The 17,158-nt window shown below is 43.9% G+C and overlaps 1 protein-coding gene across 3 annotated transcripts in view; it reads left to right on the top strand.

The window, feature by feature from the left end:
* Window positions 1-1,077: 1,077 nt before the first annotated feature.
* The window catches only part of UBE2F (ubiquitin conjugating enzyme E2 F (putative)), a 126,645-nt gene continuing 110,564 nt past the window's right edge, over window positions 1,078-17,158 (top strand). The window contains exons 1-2 of one of the 3 annotated variants that reach the window (XM_059727188.1): window positions 1,078-1,340; window positions 4,260-4,393. In XM_059727188.1, coding sequence (XP_059583171.1) covers window positions 4,264-4,393 — 130 coding nt within the window. In that variant the 5' untranslated portion in view covers window positions 1,078-1,340; window positions 4,260-4,263. The remainder of the gene's footprint in view (window positions 1,341-4,259; window positions 4,394-17,158) is intronic. The other 2 variants (XM_006274371.4, XM_006274369.4) reach the window with 2 other exon arrangements.

Genomic DNA, 17,158 nt, shown 5'->3' with positions numbered 1-17,158 from the left:
GTGCTAGTGGGCAGGGGCCACCTAGAAGATGCTGCTATCATGGAGGGAAGGACTGGAGTCCCCTGCAGCTCAGGGACTGCTTGCCACCCCCTCTCCACCCACTATGGGAGAGGCAAGTAGGCTCCAGCGCCCTGTGTACCATCCCTTCCACCTTCCCGCTGCCTGGGACTTCCCAGGAATGGCTAGCTTGCCCCTGGGGCAGTACAGCAAGGTGGCAGGAGAGTGGCTGGGTGTGCTGGAGGTGGGTGAAGGTGGTGGGATTGGTGCCATGAGGCACTGGAAGCCCAAGCCCAAGTACATTGGCTTCTAGCACCCTGTTGCATTTTGTTCTGTAGCAAACTAAAGTACCTCCAAGGGGTTATTTAAAGCAAAATACACCTCTGAACGTGTAAATAGCAACACCATTAAAGCAGAATACACTGCTGAATATGTAAATAGCAATGCCATTAAAGCGGTGCAAAAGGACAATTAAGCCACTTTAATGGCCAATTTTGTTGCATGTCTGCAGTTTTTGTTCACTGCAGTCTGTGAATAAAACAAGAGTGGGAGTGGGCCGGGGAGCACAAAACACAAGGAGCCTGCGGGAGCTGCCGGTCAGGGCCCGCGGGCTGCGCACGGTGTCAGAAGCCCAAGCAGAAGGCTGTAGCTGGGGTGGGTCCGGCGGGAGGACAGTGGTGCAGCTGCACCCCCCCGACTTCCGATTCCTGCCCCATCCAAACTATGGAACCGACGGCCGGGAGAAGCAGCGGCCTTTCCATTGGGGCAGCGCTGGGGGAGGCAGCTGCCTTCCTGATTCAGCCGAGCCAGCCCATGGGGTTTTGCTCTTCCCCAAAAGGGAGAGTGTTCACGTGCGTGCATCCCTGTCCCGAGCCCTGCAGCAGCGGGAGGGCGAGAGGCCCGCGCGGGCGAGGGTAGCCAGACAGCCCAGTGCGCCCAGCCACCCGCCCGAAGCCCGGCAACGCAGAGTCACGGTGACTCGGCAGAAGGCGCCGCCCTGCGCTGCTCCTTTAAATAGCACCAGCTCCCAGCGCCCCCCGCCCGTGAGGGAAAAGCACGGGGAAAGTGTTGGCCGGTCACGCAAGATCGCAGCACGGGACAAGACTCGCCCCTTCCCGTCCGCTGTGCCTGGAGACCGTCGTGTGCGCGCCGCCGCGCCGTGCTGATAAAGTTCTTGTTGCAAACACTGAATCCGGCGGCGTCGCCCCGGCCCCGCCCCCCACTTCCGGCTCTGCAGCCGCGGAGGAAGGAGGAGGAGGCCGCGGCCCGTTCCCGGCTCGGGCCTCGCGGGGATGGTGTTGGCCGCTGCGGCGGGAGCCGGGACCTGAGGCGGCGGCGGCCAGGTGAGCGCGGCCCGGCCCGCCGTCAGCTGCGCTCCCTTGCTGCTCCGGCTCGGGGCCCCCCCCCACCCCCGCGGTGCTAGCGGGCGGGCCGAGGCGGGGCCGGCGGGAGGCCACAACCCTGGGACCAGCCGGGTCGGGGGCCCCGCGTTGCCCCTCCCGGGGGCTCCCGTCTCTGTTCCGCGCCCCTCCGGCCCCCTCCCTCTCCAGGGCGGCTCTGGGCTCTCGCCTCGCCCCCCCCAGGGACCCCGGGCACTCCCTGCCCCTGGGTCGGGCGCTCGCACAGACCTCCGCTCTGCTTCAGCACCTTGGCAGGCGCCACCAAGGAGGCAGGAGAGCACAAACACTCCTGCCTCTGGTCGGCTTGGTCCAGCAGCTGCCCCCTGCACTGCATCATTTGGCTCACAGGCCCCCCCCCCCCCTGCTTTGGGAACTTGGAGTTGCTGCTCCCCTGCTGCCACACTGGGCTCTTGGGGCTGGCAAGGGGGGCAGGATGCCAGGAGCAGATCCCCACGCGTGGGGCTCAGACCCTATCCAGGTGCAGAGGACCCGGCCCTGTGTCAGGCTTGGTCTGGCTCATGGGTCAGCCCTCATCTGGCCCTTGGGGCCAAAAATCAGAGCACCACTGAGTTAATCCATAAGGTGCATCTCTCCTTTGCCTTCTGCCTGACTTCAGACTAGTGTGGTTACCTATGTATCTTTGCTGGTAGATGTGACTCCTCCCTGTGAGGGGCCTTCTGCTGTGCTCTTGTGCTTTGGTGCAAAGCAGCAGGAGCCAGGTCCACAGTGGTGTTTAGGTGTATAACTCCCATTGAAATTACAGCATTTGGAAGCTGAGCTTTGAAACGAGGGCCTTGTAAGACCAGGCCTACGTGCCCCAGCTTATCTGGTCTTCTATCCCACTCCCCTTAAAAGTAGAACCTCTGCCAAGCTTGTTTCTCTTCCCCCTTTCTGCATTGAAGGAGCACAGCTGCCTGGACTATTTTCTGTCCCTTCCTCTGTTCCAGAGAGGGAACCAGTGAATTTTCATTCTGCCCTGCCTCACTTTGCCTTAATTAAATTTATATTTGCCCTTGGATACATGGCTTTGTCTAGTCTGAGTCAGTAGCCTAATACCAGATGCTGTCTGTCTTGGTGCTTTCAACCTTCTTGCATTTCTTATCAGTACAGCATGCCAGCTGATACTGTGAAAACTGTTTTCCTTTTAAGATGACCTTACTGGTGCACGTCTTTGCCATGTTGTTTTTTGAGTTTTGTTCTGAATATTTTCATTTAATTTTGTATGCTCCTTTACTAAATGCACCAGCACTTTCAGGTTCTTCTCAAGTTAGGCATGTAAATCCCAGTCTGGAACCACATTGCTGCTTTCAGATTTTACAGTGGACTTGGCCAAATTGGCAGGGCTAAAATTTTTTCCCCAGTGGCTTTTTATTTTGTGGTATGAATGAGTGTGATAAGAGGGTGAAAAAGCTGCTGATACAGGGATCTGATAAAGTTCAGTTTTGTGAACTGCTTGCAAGAAAGGAGCATCCATGTGCAGAGTGTTCTACCAGATTCTTCATTTCACGTCTCAGATTGGCCTCCATGGTGTTCCCACTGCATTGATTTATTTATTTATTTTTTGGTTCTGATTACATCACCCTACCTATAAACTCCTCAGTTGGCTTTCTGTTTTCCACTCTAAATTCATACTTCTATGGAATATTTTAAAGGCCATATGTAATTCTGCCTCTTCCTGCTTTTCTGTAGCTTTTTATTCAACTTGACAACTTGTGTAAAGACCCAAGCTGTCCTGGCTTGGGGTTTTTTTTTTCTCCTCTACCTTAATTTAGTTAATTCATATATGGCAGCTTAAGAATGAACCCTCTCCTCCCCTCCAAGAATAGTAAGGCCTCAATGTCTTGGCTTTTCCATTCCTTTTGGTGGCATAACTGCTGGCAAAAAACAATTATCTACAATCAGGTTGTTTTTTTATCAGTGTGTTCTGGCTTTGCTTTTTGGCATTTTCAAGCACTGATCTTTGTATGCTGCCTATTAATGTAATAAATTACTTTATGCAGGGGGGGTTGGATAGTGACTTACTGGGCAACTCTTTCTTAGTTGGTATCAGGGAGGACTGCTATAACAAAATATCACTTCCGTCTTTGAGCCTCTCTTTGAGTACCTGTCTAGGTATTTACTGTGATAATGATAAGGAGCACCTAACAGAGAATGGTATCTCTGTTCACTGTAGATGCTGGTAATTGTCAAAGCTGCCTCAGGACCGGAGATTTTTGTGTTACCTCTTCCTATTCCATGGTATCCCCCTTCCCTGATGTTCTGTGTGGCCAGAACTGTTGGGAGAAAGTTGTTTCTGAATACAGCTTTTGATGTCTGTACCTTGTTCTCTACGGATATGCATGGTCTTTTCATATTTGCAACTTCTTAAAGGTTCTCTGATTGCTTGGATGGGCTCCTTTATTGAAATTCTATAGAAATAACAAGTTCAGGAAGTGGTATGTTTAGCTAAGAAAGAAATAGAAAGAAATTTCCTTGATAGCAGAGTGAAACTTACTGAAATTTCTCTGCTGTAATTGATTCTATGCTAGAACCTGATGCACTGTAAGCCAGTTCACTCCATATTTACACCTGGACTTGTCTCAACCCAACTTTAAATATTCCGTTCGGTGCTTAACCTCATGTCCTAAAACATTAATGGCTTTTATTGGGTGCAGTCATTTGTCGTCTTGCAAAATAACATTTTCTTAGTGGCTTTATCAAGTGGCTTTTACTGCCACTGAGTAGCATGCTATGGATACCACTGAACTCTCATTTATCTGGAACTCAAAATACTTTATGTAATTATTTACTTTTCTTTTTAAAACTATTTTGGTTGTCTTGCACTTTGAGGAGTGCTTACCAGTCTCTCTGCTTGCATTCTAGGTTGATGGTAGCAGTTATGCTAACCCTGGCAAGCAAACTGAAGCGGGATGATGGTGTCAAAGGGCCCCGTGCATCTAATCCAGCTTCCGATTCTACTCGGAGAGTGTCAGTTCGAGATAAACTGCTTGTTAAAGGTAATCGAACCTCATGAACCTTATGTTTAAAATTTATAGGATTGGCTGGCCTCTTAAGCTACTTCAGACCTGTCAGTTGACAGAACTTACACTAGAAAATATCTTGCAAATCATTTTCCAAGGGGTGGTGTGCCCCTTTGGGTTACTATAGACTGTGTTGTAAACCAGGTTTTGTCAGATCTTTCAATAACTCCTTGAGTTTGGGGTTTTATTTCCCAGTTTCAGTAACACCAAATTATGGGGAAGTGTGATCACGCTTGAAGGTAGGCTGCAAATACAGGTGGACCTAGACAGGCCGGCAAATTAGGCATATCAAAATTGGATGAGGTTTAACATTGAGAAATGTAAAGTACTCCACCTGGGGACAAACAATTCCCTGCACACGTACAGGCTTGTTAATGCCAATCTGACCAGCACTACGAATGAAAGACCTGGGTGTAATAATTGACCACAGTATGAACATGAGCTGGCAGAGTGATGCTGTAGCCAGCAAGGCAAAAAAAACTCTGGTATGCATCAATCGATGCATCTTCAGCAAAACCAAGGAAGTGATTCTTCCACTCTACTCGGCATTGATGAGACCACAGATGGAGTATTACATCTGGTTCTGGGCGCCACACTTCAAGAAGCTTGAGTCCAGAGAAGGGCCATCTGTATGGTCAGAAACTTGCATGGCAAGCCATGTGAAGTAAGCCTGAGGGACCTGGGACTCCTCGGCCTGAAGAAAAGGCCAAAAAGGGAGTTGGTAGCAGCTTACTGCTACATCAAGGGCTTGGTGAACAGCTGTTCATCAGGACACCCTTGGGGAAAACCAGGAGTAATGGTCACAAACTCCTGGAAGACCATTTCAGGCTCAACATTAGGACAAAATTCTTCAGCCAGGGTGTCCAGACTGTGGAATAAGCTCCCTCCAGAGGTGGTGCAATTGCCTACCCTGGAGATCTTCAAGAGGAGACTGGACAGTCTAGGGTCACTTGACCCCAGTTGTCTTTCTTGCTTGGTGCAGTGGGGCTGGACCTGGTGATCTTCTGAAGTTCCTTTCAGCCTACATTCTGTGAATCTATGAACATTAAGACCTCAGACTTCATGACAACTTCTTAATTATTGTAATTACTTGAATTTAAGATGAGGGTTTTTTCCCCCAGTCAACGGGGGGGGGGGGGGGGGAGAGAAGCCCCCCCCATCCCCCAATCATATTTACATACAAGGAAACCTCACTAAATACATTGCCTGAAATTAAGCTGATGCCAAAAGCAACATGGCTTCAGTGATGGAAACTGATTATGAAGTTGATCAAATACAGCCAACACGGAGCATGACTGTAAAATAAATTGTTTTATGGGGCAGACATGCTGATGGGAACCTACCGTGATTTTTGTTTCAAGGGTCAAATCAGTTCTAGTCAAGCCTAGCCTAGTAGTCAAGTTCTAAATTTAGACTGAATGACTGAGTTCTGCTCAGTCAATGTGGCTTTACCACTGGGCAAGTATCCTCCCTCTCCAACTTACCAGTCTTGAGCTTCAGATACTTCCCAAATCCATGGCAGGCAAGCAAAGGTCTTGGGGTTCAGTGTCCCCTAGTCTCGCATGCTCCTAGCCAAAGGGATGCAGCGGAGCTGAATAAAATATATGGTAGTACCGATAGATTTCAATCCACCTCAGCTCGAACTCCTTTTTAAGAGTTATGGTAATCCATTACACTGCATAATTTTGACTTTCTCTTCATTCTGACAGCTGAGCTATGCCTTTCTTTCCCTTTTCCAATGGTTCCTGTTTCTTCACCCTTAAATATCTGGTAAACATCATGAAACAAGGCACCAAACGGTTCACCCAGTATTCTTCTGTTGGCACCTCTCTCAGCCTGGCACATATGATTTGTGTGGCCCTGCCCTCCCTGAAGTGAAGCTGGATCAGTTTGCCCTATGCCTCACCTGCATAAAAATTTTTGGAGGATCCCAGGACTCATGACAAGAACATATGGTTCCAGTCATGAGTGTGGGCTAAGAAGTGCATAGATCCTTTGTGGGGGGTATTTGGAATACACTCACGCACTGAGCTGTGGGGTCGCTATGGTTTGAAATGCTGTTGACTCTGGTGTGGCTCAGCCCAGTGAACAATACAGTAAATGATGAACTTTTTGGCTTTGGACTAATATCATGTCTTTTTGGCTTTCTCAGCCTTCTAAGTTAAGATCAAGCAAAGAGGGGGCAGGTATCTGAACACCAACGTGTCTGGACCTGGGTCTTGCACATTGGATACCTGCCTGGATTTGAAGAGTATTCAAAGCTCCAGACTGATGGGTCCAGCAGAGAGGATACTTGCCTGGTGGTATAGCCATGCATACTTCATGACTGAGTTGTACTAAGTTGAATTTTGGTACTTGACTATTGAGCTTTGCCCAACTGAATTTGAAACTGATTTAACCTTGATACAGATAAAAACAAACAAGCAAACGTTTTGTACTTTCTAAGTAGGTGCTAAAGTGCTACTTAAAATGTGTTTATGGAGTACCTGTGTTAAAACTTAAGCAGTTTCGAAAAAGGTATAATGTGTCATTTGTTGGTCAACGAAGTCAATGGGTGCTGTATGCCAGTTGCTAGGGTTATGTTTATTTCAAGATTTTTTGTTTCAAATTTGTTTGTCCCTTTCTGTGTGCTCAGGGAGAGTGGGGTCTGACAATAAGGGGGAGGAAAAGGCTTCAGGGGGAAGAAGTTTTCTCTTTGCGGGATGGGGGGGAGGAGAGGGCACTAGACAACGGGGCTACCTGACTTCCCCAGATTTATTTTCTTTGCTGTAGCAGTGGGAGGTTGACAAATTCAAGACAAACCACCAATAATTAGATTCTATACCTGGAAAATTGTATCAAATTTATAAACTGTGCATATATAGAATCTGATTATTGGGGTGTTTTCTTAAAATCAGGGTCATCTTATAATTAGGGCCATCAAGTAAATATGGTAGTTAATGTTGGTGACATCTGTCAAGAGCAACATGGGAAAGCAGGACGATGCATTAGGTTGCTTTTAAGTGCCTATTGCAGTTACAGGGAGTGTCATTTGAACAGCTGGTATCAACGGTGTTCCCAGTGCACTGCTACTGGAGAGAGATGGTTGCTTTTGCCAGTTATTACAAAAAGGCATCAAGTAGAATGCATAAAAGTATTCAAAACCTTATTTTTCCTGCAAAATGGAGTGGTTATCTTTCCTATGTTGTTTACTCTTGGAGTCCAGTGTATGACATTATATTGCATCATCCAGGAACTGATTGTTGTGGCATATCAACATGTTTGTTTCACTGAATGTGCTGGACAAGATGATCAATTAGATTAGAATGGAAAAAAAAATTTAAACAAAAATTTAAGTAATTGACAAGGAAGCAAACCTGAAAGTACTGGAGGGACATGGTAGTTGACTTCTCAAATTGTGATGAAATAAAAGCAATAAGAACATCAACACTTCTTTTTTTAAATAATCGGTTCAGACTGCTGTTGCTTCCTTGTTTGGGGTCCATGGAAAGATGTGGGTGAGAAGTGTGGGAATTGAAAGAATAAATATGCAGCACACTGTGATAGTTTCTTGTAGAAGAATCAGCATAATCCAGTGCAGACAGGTTCCAAATCTTCATGATGTGCCTTAGTTTCTACAATTTTGTGACTTGGTAGTTTTGGATAAATGGAAAAAAAACCCCATAGTACACTGTGAACTGCATGTGATAATGAAGTTAGTATGGCATTTTATCTCAATCTCTAAAACTTCCCTGCACCCATATTTAGCCATTTGTTCATCCTGGCAATACCTGATAGCATAGTCCCAGCTGTGCTAGTGCAGCTAATAACAATGGATAAACTGTTCAGGCTGTTTTTACTCAAAATAATTAGCAGTGAATTTATCAATGTTGACATGTAAATTACTATGGGCTTAACAGTATTTAAATGTAATGCTTCAATTTTCTCAGTCTATTTCGGGGCTATTTCAAAATGACAACTGTACCTCTCTTATACTGCACAAATACAAAATTAAGAACCTGTGTTGTGATTTGCTTGCTTTCCCCTTTGAAAGAAAACTTAAATTGTACCACAACATTTTGCAGGTACTGGATTTTTTGAAAATTTTGCACCTTCAGAATAATCAGACCCTTCCCATAGATCTAGTAATACCGTCTGCCTGCATCCTTCCCTTGCATCACTTTTTGGAATATGAGAATTCACATTAAAACCCCATGTGACAATGTTCAAGCCTCTTAATGAGCTTCTGAAGCCTTCTCGCCAAGATAGTATGAACAAAAGAGAGCCAATGTGGTGGGGTGGAAGGAAACAAATAGGAAAAAATGGGGTCTTTTGGTGAAAATCTTTGGATTTTCTTTAAAAAAAGAAAAAAACAACATATTTTATCCTTCTTTTGTTTGGCTTTAAGCATTGTTGATCCACAGGCAACACTGCATGGAAAATTGAAATGCAATTATTTATATTCTAATCAGTACCCTTATAACAAAAGAATAAAATAAACACCTCAGTTATTGTTTTCTATCAGGTACATTTTTGTACTTGTTATTCTTGGGAATAACAGCATTGTGCTTTAATTTAAAAAAATGTAAAAACATGCATTTATATACTTTCTGTTCTTCCCTCCCAAAGGGAACTGGCATAGCAATGACTTTATTTTTCTAATTCTCATTAGCAAACCATAGCTGACCTTAATATTAAACAAGTTTAAATTCCCAGGCTTTCATGAATTTCGGAATAGATTGGACAAACTTCGACCAAAGTAACCAGTTTCTTTATAAAATGAACGTTATGTCTTGACCTGACAGTCATAAAATCTTGTAGTATAGTAGCTCTTCAAAGAGAGATTGTTGGGGAACAAGTAGAGACAATATTCTCAGGTGTGGACAGTCTGCTAGTGTCCCTGAAAGAAAGAGTAAACCAGCTAATCTTAAATATTGTGGAGAGGGGAAGACGGTCTCTAGGACATCTGGGAGCCAGTAAATTTGAAGTTTTTGTTGATTCACCAATAACTTAAACCACGTAGGTTATGTCTAGGTCATAACCTTTCTGGAAATAATTCATAGAAGAAATTCCCAACGTTGTTCGTTCAGATGAGTCGGAGTTTGTGGTTACTTTCATATGTTTAGCCTGAAGATCTCTAAGGTACGGATGACAGTTGCATACTCAGTGCTAGAAAGAAGTGGTCAGTCTTCTGGCGATTGTATGGGTTAAAAAAAGGATCACTTCATGCATGTTTTGTGCTGTGGTTATTTGCATATTGGTTAAGTGCACAAATCACTCAAGTGCGAAATGTTGGGCCCCACTGTCTACTCTGTTAACAATTGTACTTGGTTTAATTGAACAGTTGGAGTCCTCAACTTCAGGGCTTCTCAAGCCACCCTGAGGTGACTAGGTAGGTACTGCCAATTTCAAGGCTTCTGTTAGAAACTTGAGACACTTTGAGAAACAATGGGCACTTACACACTTGTGGGGAGCCTGCTCTGACACACTGGAAATACAGCACATCGAAGTAGACTTGATTTAATTGAGTCTGCTGGAACACACAAATTGACATGCTCTTGCAGCCTCGCATGTCACATGTATCAGCGGTGCAGCACTCCTCCGTGCTGAGAAAATGGCAGCAGTGCACTTTCAACTAAAACATGTTTGTACTTTAGTTCAAAGCACACTGCTGCAATTTTCCTAGAACAGAGGTGTGCTGTGCCGTTGATGCACATGACGCATGGGTGCTTTTAATTAGCATGGCTCGCTAATTTAAAAGTGCCCAGCGCAGTGTCGGAAATGCATGTAAAAATTCCCAATATGATTAGCCTCAATAAGGTGCAAAAGTATTAGCACAAGGTGTTGTCTGTAGTTAATGGGCCTTGTTTACATTGAGTTGGGGTAAGTGCTTACTCTCTGGTAAATGTATTGCCTATTTTTAGTTCCATGGAGATGAACTTAAAAGGAGAGCACTGTAGGGGAGGGAAGGCAGTAAAGCTATATGGGATTGTGGCAAAGGCTGGCATAGCTCTCTTCTTCATTATGCTGACTTGTGTGTTGGCAAAATGAGCAAAGCAAGGTTTAAGACAGAAAAATGACTAAATGGTATCAAGTCAGTCAATAATATTGAGCAGCCATTTAGCCAGTGAGCAGTGGGCTCGCCTGGATGCCTCCAGCATAAATGCATCGCACCTGAATCTGGTTCTGCATCTTGGTTCTTTTTCTCTGGTTTACCCTATTGGTACTGCTTCTGTCTTGATATGATAGTTGCAGTGATTTCATGATTTCTTTGAGTGTCCATTTTGGCCAAGCTCTAGGGAAGGAATGGAACCATAAAATCCTGTTAGGTACAAGTGAACAAGGTAATATGTGTATATGAATGATTATGATGCAGCACAGAACATAAATAGTTTATCAGTAAACTCTAACATAACCCATATGGCCTCTGGTGTAGATTAGGTCATCAGTGCCATTACTTAATACAGGTAAGGGTTTGTTTTTTTTGTTTGTTTGGGTTTTTTTAAAGGCTTTAGACATCGTCTATCAAAAATGCAAGCATGTTTTAGATGGTACTTAATTAAAAATGTGTTTTGGGGTTCCCCCCCTCCCCCCCACTAATATGGTTTTTGGTATATCATTTTTCAAGTCTAGGTGAGGTCTGGGTGAGTTTTAGGACCTCGTGGTAACTTTGGAGGTCTAAAAAGTTTAAATAGCAACATTAATCGATCATCTTAGCAAAAAACATTTTTTATCAGCTCGTTATTAACAACATCATCTTTTTTTGGATGCAGTCAGTGGTGGACATTGGAATGCAGGGTGCTGTCCTATACTTAATCCAGTAGTTCTCAACTTTCTCAGGCTCAAGACACCTTTGCATAACTACTATGACTGAGCATCACCCCTTTTCAAAAACTGGTTTATTTATTACAGTGCTTGCAGAGGCATCAGGTAGTGGAGACAGGTCAGAAGCTTGGGGATGCATCTGTGCCTGCACTTATCTCCTCGCACCTCATGGTACCCTTGAAAAGATCTTGCGGCATCCACAGTTGCGCTGGCACCCAGGTTAAGAATCACTGACTTAATCTTTAAAATTTGCTGCTAAAAATGATGGGGCCCTTCTGACCCACTGTGTGTCACTGTTTCTAGACCTGCCCTTTTGTTCCCTTCTCCAGTTTGGAAGTCTGATTGTTTGGTGTTTATACTAATACCTACCAGATGCCAGGATCTAATTGGATATCTTGCAAAGACTTAATAGAAAGGACTGTTCTGAAGAGCATATGTATATACAGTTGGTATGATAACAAATATGACCCACACACTTCCTGGACCACCACAACTACAACATCACTTCAACTTTTTCAGAATGAAAGAATTCTTAAATAGTTGAATGTTTATTTCCAGCTGTTTTTCTTGGCCTCTGGGGGCTTTACTGTTAAGCAGTAGTTGGTAGCTTTCTCTTCCTTGCTAACTACTTCTGCAATTAATGTAGCACAGTCAAGAGTCCACAAATTATTGCCTGATTATAACTCCTGCTTGGTTCCCTACTTGCCATGTGGGAAGAGGAGCACAGAATGATGGTACTTTTCAGAACCCTAGGGAGGTCAGAGAACTGCATCTGGTGCTTGAAAATCAGCAAGGAAAATTATTTTGTGACATCCTGAACTGAAGTAATGGGACAGAAGAGGAGCAGACGAGCCCAGCTTTGGGGGAGTCAGGTGTTTGTGGGTACAGAACAGGGCCTAGTTGTTCAGTCTGCCAGCTCATGAAGAGAGCTGGAATGGAGAGGCGCCCAGTGAGACTGATGTATATTGGACGAGAGATTTTGAAAGGAGAAAACATGCATGTTAGGGAGAGGGGAGGTGGAGCATACTGAAGAAGCTAACAAAAGGCAGATATACTTGTCTTAAAAAGGGCTCTGCAGTTGATGAACGTAACACTACTATTACCATTTAATCACAATTGATATCACTCATGATCATTGTGTCGATTCTAACTGATGTTGGTTCTGCTGTGGATCAAGGGTAATGCATAACCATAACTCTCTGTAGGCCTAGTGTACTGCTGGAAACAAGGTAGAGAGCAATGATGCCCTTAAAATTGCAAATGGTCTTGTAGTTTTGTCCCTTATCCAGACAGTTGCCCTTCCCTCCCCAGGTGTTTTTTGGGATATTCATGATGTGTGCACAGGCTACTTTTTCAAATATTGTTCTGCATAAAGTTTTCAACTTAATCTCAGAAGGGAAACTTGGAGGGAATGACGTGTTTATTTGTTGAAATCTAGCTTTAGCTTGAGTCCCAACTGCTGGTGAAGTGCTCAGTGCCTCATAGTACTGGGCCCAAAGGTAGGTTATTTCTGAAGCATTGACAGGTGCTGGGGACCACAAGCAAAAGTACTCTGAAAGTTAAGATTTTATAATAAATATTCCTGGTAAATTAAGTCCAGTCAGCTAAAAATATAAAATAGGATTCTAGAGTGCCAGTGAAGGAGTGCATGGTTTATGGGTCATGAAGGTTTTTCAACTGCAGTTGTTACGCTGTATCCCAATTGCACAAATAATGCCTTACCCCACCTTTCATTTTGTTGAAGATCTGGTGCCAATTTGAAATTCATCTTTATAATAAAGAAATTGATAATGTTCAGATACTATTTTTGCTTTGTAATCCTGGGAATTTCTGGGTTTGTGTTTTGTTTTCAATCCTCCCCACCCCCAGATTTTCATTTTTTAAATAGTTGCTTTTTGTGAAAGACCGTCAAAAATGGGAAACAAAACTGGCAATATAGTAGGTTCAGATAAATGCACAGTATAAACTGGAAAAACTAGCAAAGTTTTGTTTTGGTTCTAATTTTTTTTTTTTTTAGGTGCAATAATCCTACTTGTGACTTTCAACAACAGCAGTCAAGAAAATCTCAAGGCATGATATAAAAGGAGAATACAACTTCCATGGCACCTTCCAGTGTAGGATTCAGAACATTAATTTAGGTTTTTTTCTGTTGTGTATCCTCTCCCCTCTTTATAAGCAAGTCATATTTCTAAATAGGCTACATAAGACATTGCATACTTAAACAGGAAATGTTTATGAATAAATTGGTTTAAAAATAAATTGCACTAAAATCTTGCCTGTTTGGGAGGAATGATAGAGATGTTTCAAAGCAATTGAATGAACACTTACCAAAGCAAACTAAGTTGGAATTACAGTGAAACTTCATGGCAGTATGAGATGAACATAATAAAACTTCCAGTTCTTTTCGCTGAGATATGTAACAAATTGAAAGGGAAGCATTGCTGAGATTTTTCTTGAACTTAAAGCATCATCCTGATCTCCTTTGTAAATTATCTGGTATTAGTGTTAAGTATTATTTGTACCTGATTTTTGTGGGAGTTTGCTGTTGACAGAAGGTAATGGCCAGTGGTAGGTTTTGAGATGTGTTATCAAGAGCATCCCTGCCTACACAGTGTGTTCTGAGGTGTCTGCTGTGGCTGCTCTCAAACAAATGGAGGTAAGTTTTGAGACCACCTGTGTGGAGACACCACTGTGCTGCGATTACAAGCTTGGTTCATATAAGTAGGAGTGGATTGGCAGGTCCTGCTCAAGAGCATCTCTCCCAATGAGCTCTGGGGAATGTCTGTAGACTATTAATTTTCCTAGATGAAAAGATCCCACTCTTTAAGCTTCATTTGACCTAAACTTTCATGGTTGGCCCCACTTGATGATGCCAGAATTCCATAAATATTTATTGGATGTAGACTAAAGCATAAGGTTTGATAACAGTCAGCATTTGGAGGGGGAAAGGAAACATCACACACTTTTCTCTAATTTAAAAATGGGTTATATTAGTCTTTTTTTTAGGCTTCACAAGTTCCTTTTTTTTTAATATCAATCCTGCAATTAATTATTCAGCTCAAGGGAGTCAGACGCCAATCTGCCTTGATACAACTTTGAGTAAGAGGAACGAAAAGGAAAAATATCAGCATTCTGTCCGTGGAATTGGGATTCAGACGCAGAGTTGCTTACCAGAAATGTCAAGATATATGCAGTATGTGTTGCTGAAGTTCACAGCCTTGGGGCTGGCAAAAGGCTATGTATTTAACTAAGCTTAATGTAAAACGGTGCTTATTAGTTAGACAGTGCTGTGAAATTAGTACATCTAAAACTGAGCAGCTTCCTTCTTTTTTCAAGTCTTCTGATACCAGTAGTTTGGGGGCTATTATTTGAAGGCTTGAAAATGGCAGGAGGTGTAGATTTGCTTATTCCACAGCACTGACATTAATATGGACTGCAGAGGAATTGCTTGCAGTGCGCTATGAGCACTAGGGCTAGGGACAGACATTAAACGTAAACCAGTTTAAGTACTCAAACTGGTTTAAACATGTAACAGAATAGATGTTCAGTGCACATAAACCAGTTTGAAAATGGCTGAAACTAGTTTGACATAAACCTGGCTGAATGTAGTATCAGACTTAACAGATTTGGCTCAAACTGGTTTATGCGATGTCTATCCCAGACCCCTTGCTGGTTTAAGATAAACCAGACTCCCTCAGTATCCCAGGCTGCTCTCTGAGCTGGGTGGGGCTCTGTTCCACAGCAGGGCTGGGCCCACCCCTCAAGACTGTGGGCTGCTCCCTACCTTCCCTCTCACCACTCCCTGCTAAGCAGGAATTCCTCCCCTCCCCTCTGCCTTACAGAGAGGTGTCTGTGTATTAGCTAGAAGACCACATGCTAGCTACCATCTGTGCTGAATCAACAGGAAGCTGGTAGTGTCCCTCTGTTTTCTTCTTAGTGGGGTAATAAACACTGTTATCAATTCCCTTCTGGGCTAATCAGAGCATTCTGCGGGAGCCTGGCCATGCCCCGCCCCAGCTCAGTGCAGTGGAAGGAAGGGAAGGTGTTCTAGCGCCCCCTGGCTTCTAGCTTGAGCCACTGCAGGCATGTGCCTGTATGTCTGGGATGTCTGTCGGGTTACAAAACTGATTTAGCCTAGCCAGGTTTGATTAACCTGCAAAGACTGAATCAATTCAGGCTCAGGCATTTTGAACATCTGTCCCTAGCCTAGGATGTTAGCAACCCAGAAACTGACCAGCTGCCCTACTGTTGAGGTTTCTAATGTTGAAAGTGAGGGGAACAATTGATGACACTGGCTAGCTCCTGCCATTCTAATAGCAGCTCTTTGACATCTACTTTGATGTTTCTGGCCCACTTAAACCCAGTGCACTTAATTAAAAACTTGACAATGGGGCTGAAAAGTACTGTGCAATTAAGTGATTCATGGATGTGCAGAAAACAGTTATTACAACATAAGCAATAAGGAATAAGTTCTAGTTGGAATCTAGGAGGATATTCAGTTAGGAGAATTGTGCTCATATCCAGTATATATGTAGTTGGAGTACATAGTATCTTGAGTTTTGACAAGGTTAAAAGATATACATTAAGTAGAATCTGAAAGAAGACTGATTCTTCTTTTCTCTATTTTTAGATAGGAACAGAAATGATGTTGTTGCATAGATCCATAGACATTAGGGTTGGAAGGGACCTCGGAAGATCGAGTCCAGCCCCCTGCCCCAGGGACAGGAAGTCAGCTGGGGTCACAGGATCCCAGCAAGCCAAACGTCCAATCATCTCTTAAAGGAGTCCAGAGTAGGTGCTTGAACCACCTGTCTGTTCCAGGCCTTGGGGGCTCAGACTGTAAAGAAGTTCTTCCTTATGTCCAGCCTCAAACAGTCTTGGAGAAGTTTGTGACCATTTGACCTTGTCATCCCATGGGGCGCTCTGGTGAACAGGCATTCCCCCAGATCCTGATGTACACCCCTTATATACTTATAGGCAGCTACCAGGTTCCCCCTGAGCCTGTGCTTTTCCAGGCTGAAGAGCCCCATAGCTCTCAGCCTCTCATCATAAGGCCTGTTTTCCTGCTCTTTGATCATGCGCATGGCTCTTCTCTGGACTCTCTCGAGCTTCTCCACATCCTTTTTGAATTGCAGAGCCCAGAATTGGATGCGGTACTCTAGCTGCGGCCTCACCAAGGCCAAGTACAGCAGGAGGATGACATCCTGGGATTTGCTAGAGAAGCATTTATAGATGCAAGCCAGAATTTTGCTCGCTTTGCAAGCTGCAACATCACATTGGTGGCTCATATTCATCTTGTGATCAGTCATGACCCCCAAGTCCCTTTCGGCCATGGTTCTAGCAAACGTAGCAGTGCCAAACCTAATAAGCATGCTGCGGGTTTTCTCCCAAGGTGGAGTACCTTGCATTTTTTGGCGTTGAAGGCCATCAGGTTTTCGTCTGCCCGTTTTCCCAGCCTGTTCAAGCCATTTCTGAGCCTGTTGCCAGATGAGAGATTATTAATCTCATGGTAGGGAAGAACGATTCATTCTGTGTTAAAAACAAAACCTTGTGGATCATAATTTGCTTCTTTATGGTAAGAGTAACTAAGCAAAAAAAATCCCTTATAATGCCTTGGTCAATTAAGAGAACAATCTCTTTGAAGGTAATATGCATTGTTGTGAAAGCAGCAATTTTAAGGGCTCTGTTCTGAACTTCATGCTCATTTATATGTCAAATCAGGATCATCTGCATTTTTTTTGTATAAGTCCCAAGAGTAGCTGGGTATGGAGAATTTCTCTCAGATGGGAAGAAATAAGCTGCTTTCTTTAAAATGACTGAAGTCAATAATGTTTAACTTATCTATTCCAGGAATCTTTTCCCTATAAATTGAGAGTCTGTCAAAAGTCAGTACTAGGTTTATCTTTAACATCTGCCTCTGTCATCACACTCTCCCAC

The sequence above is a fragment of the Alligator mississippiensis genome, chromosome 4, assembly GCF_030867095.1.
Source record: "Alligator mississippiensis isolate rAllMis1 chromosome 4, rAllMis1, whole genome shotgun sequence".
In the NCBI taxonomy this organism is placed as follows: Eukaryota; Metazoa; Chordata; order Crocodylia; family Alligatoridae; genus Alligator; species Alligator mississippiensis.
This window is presented reverse-complemented; position numbering and strand designations above follow the sequence as displayed.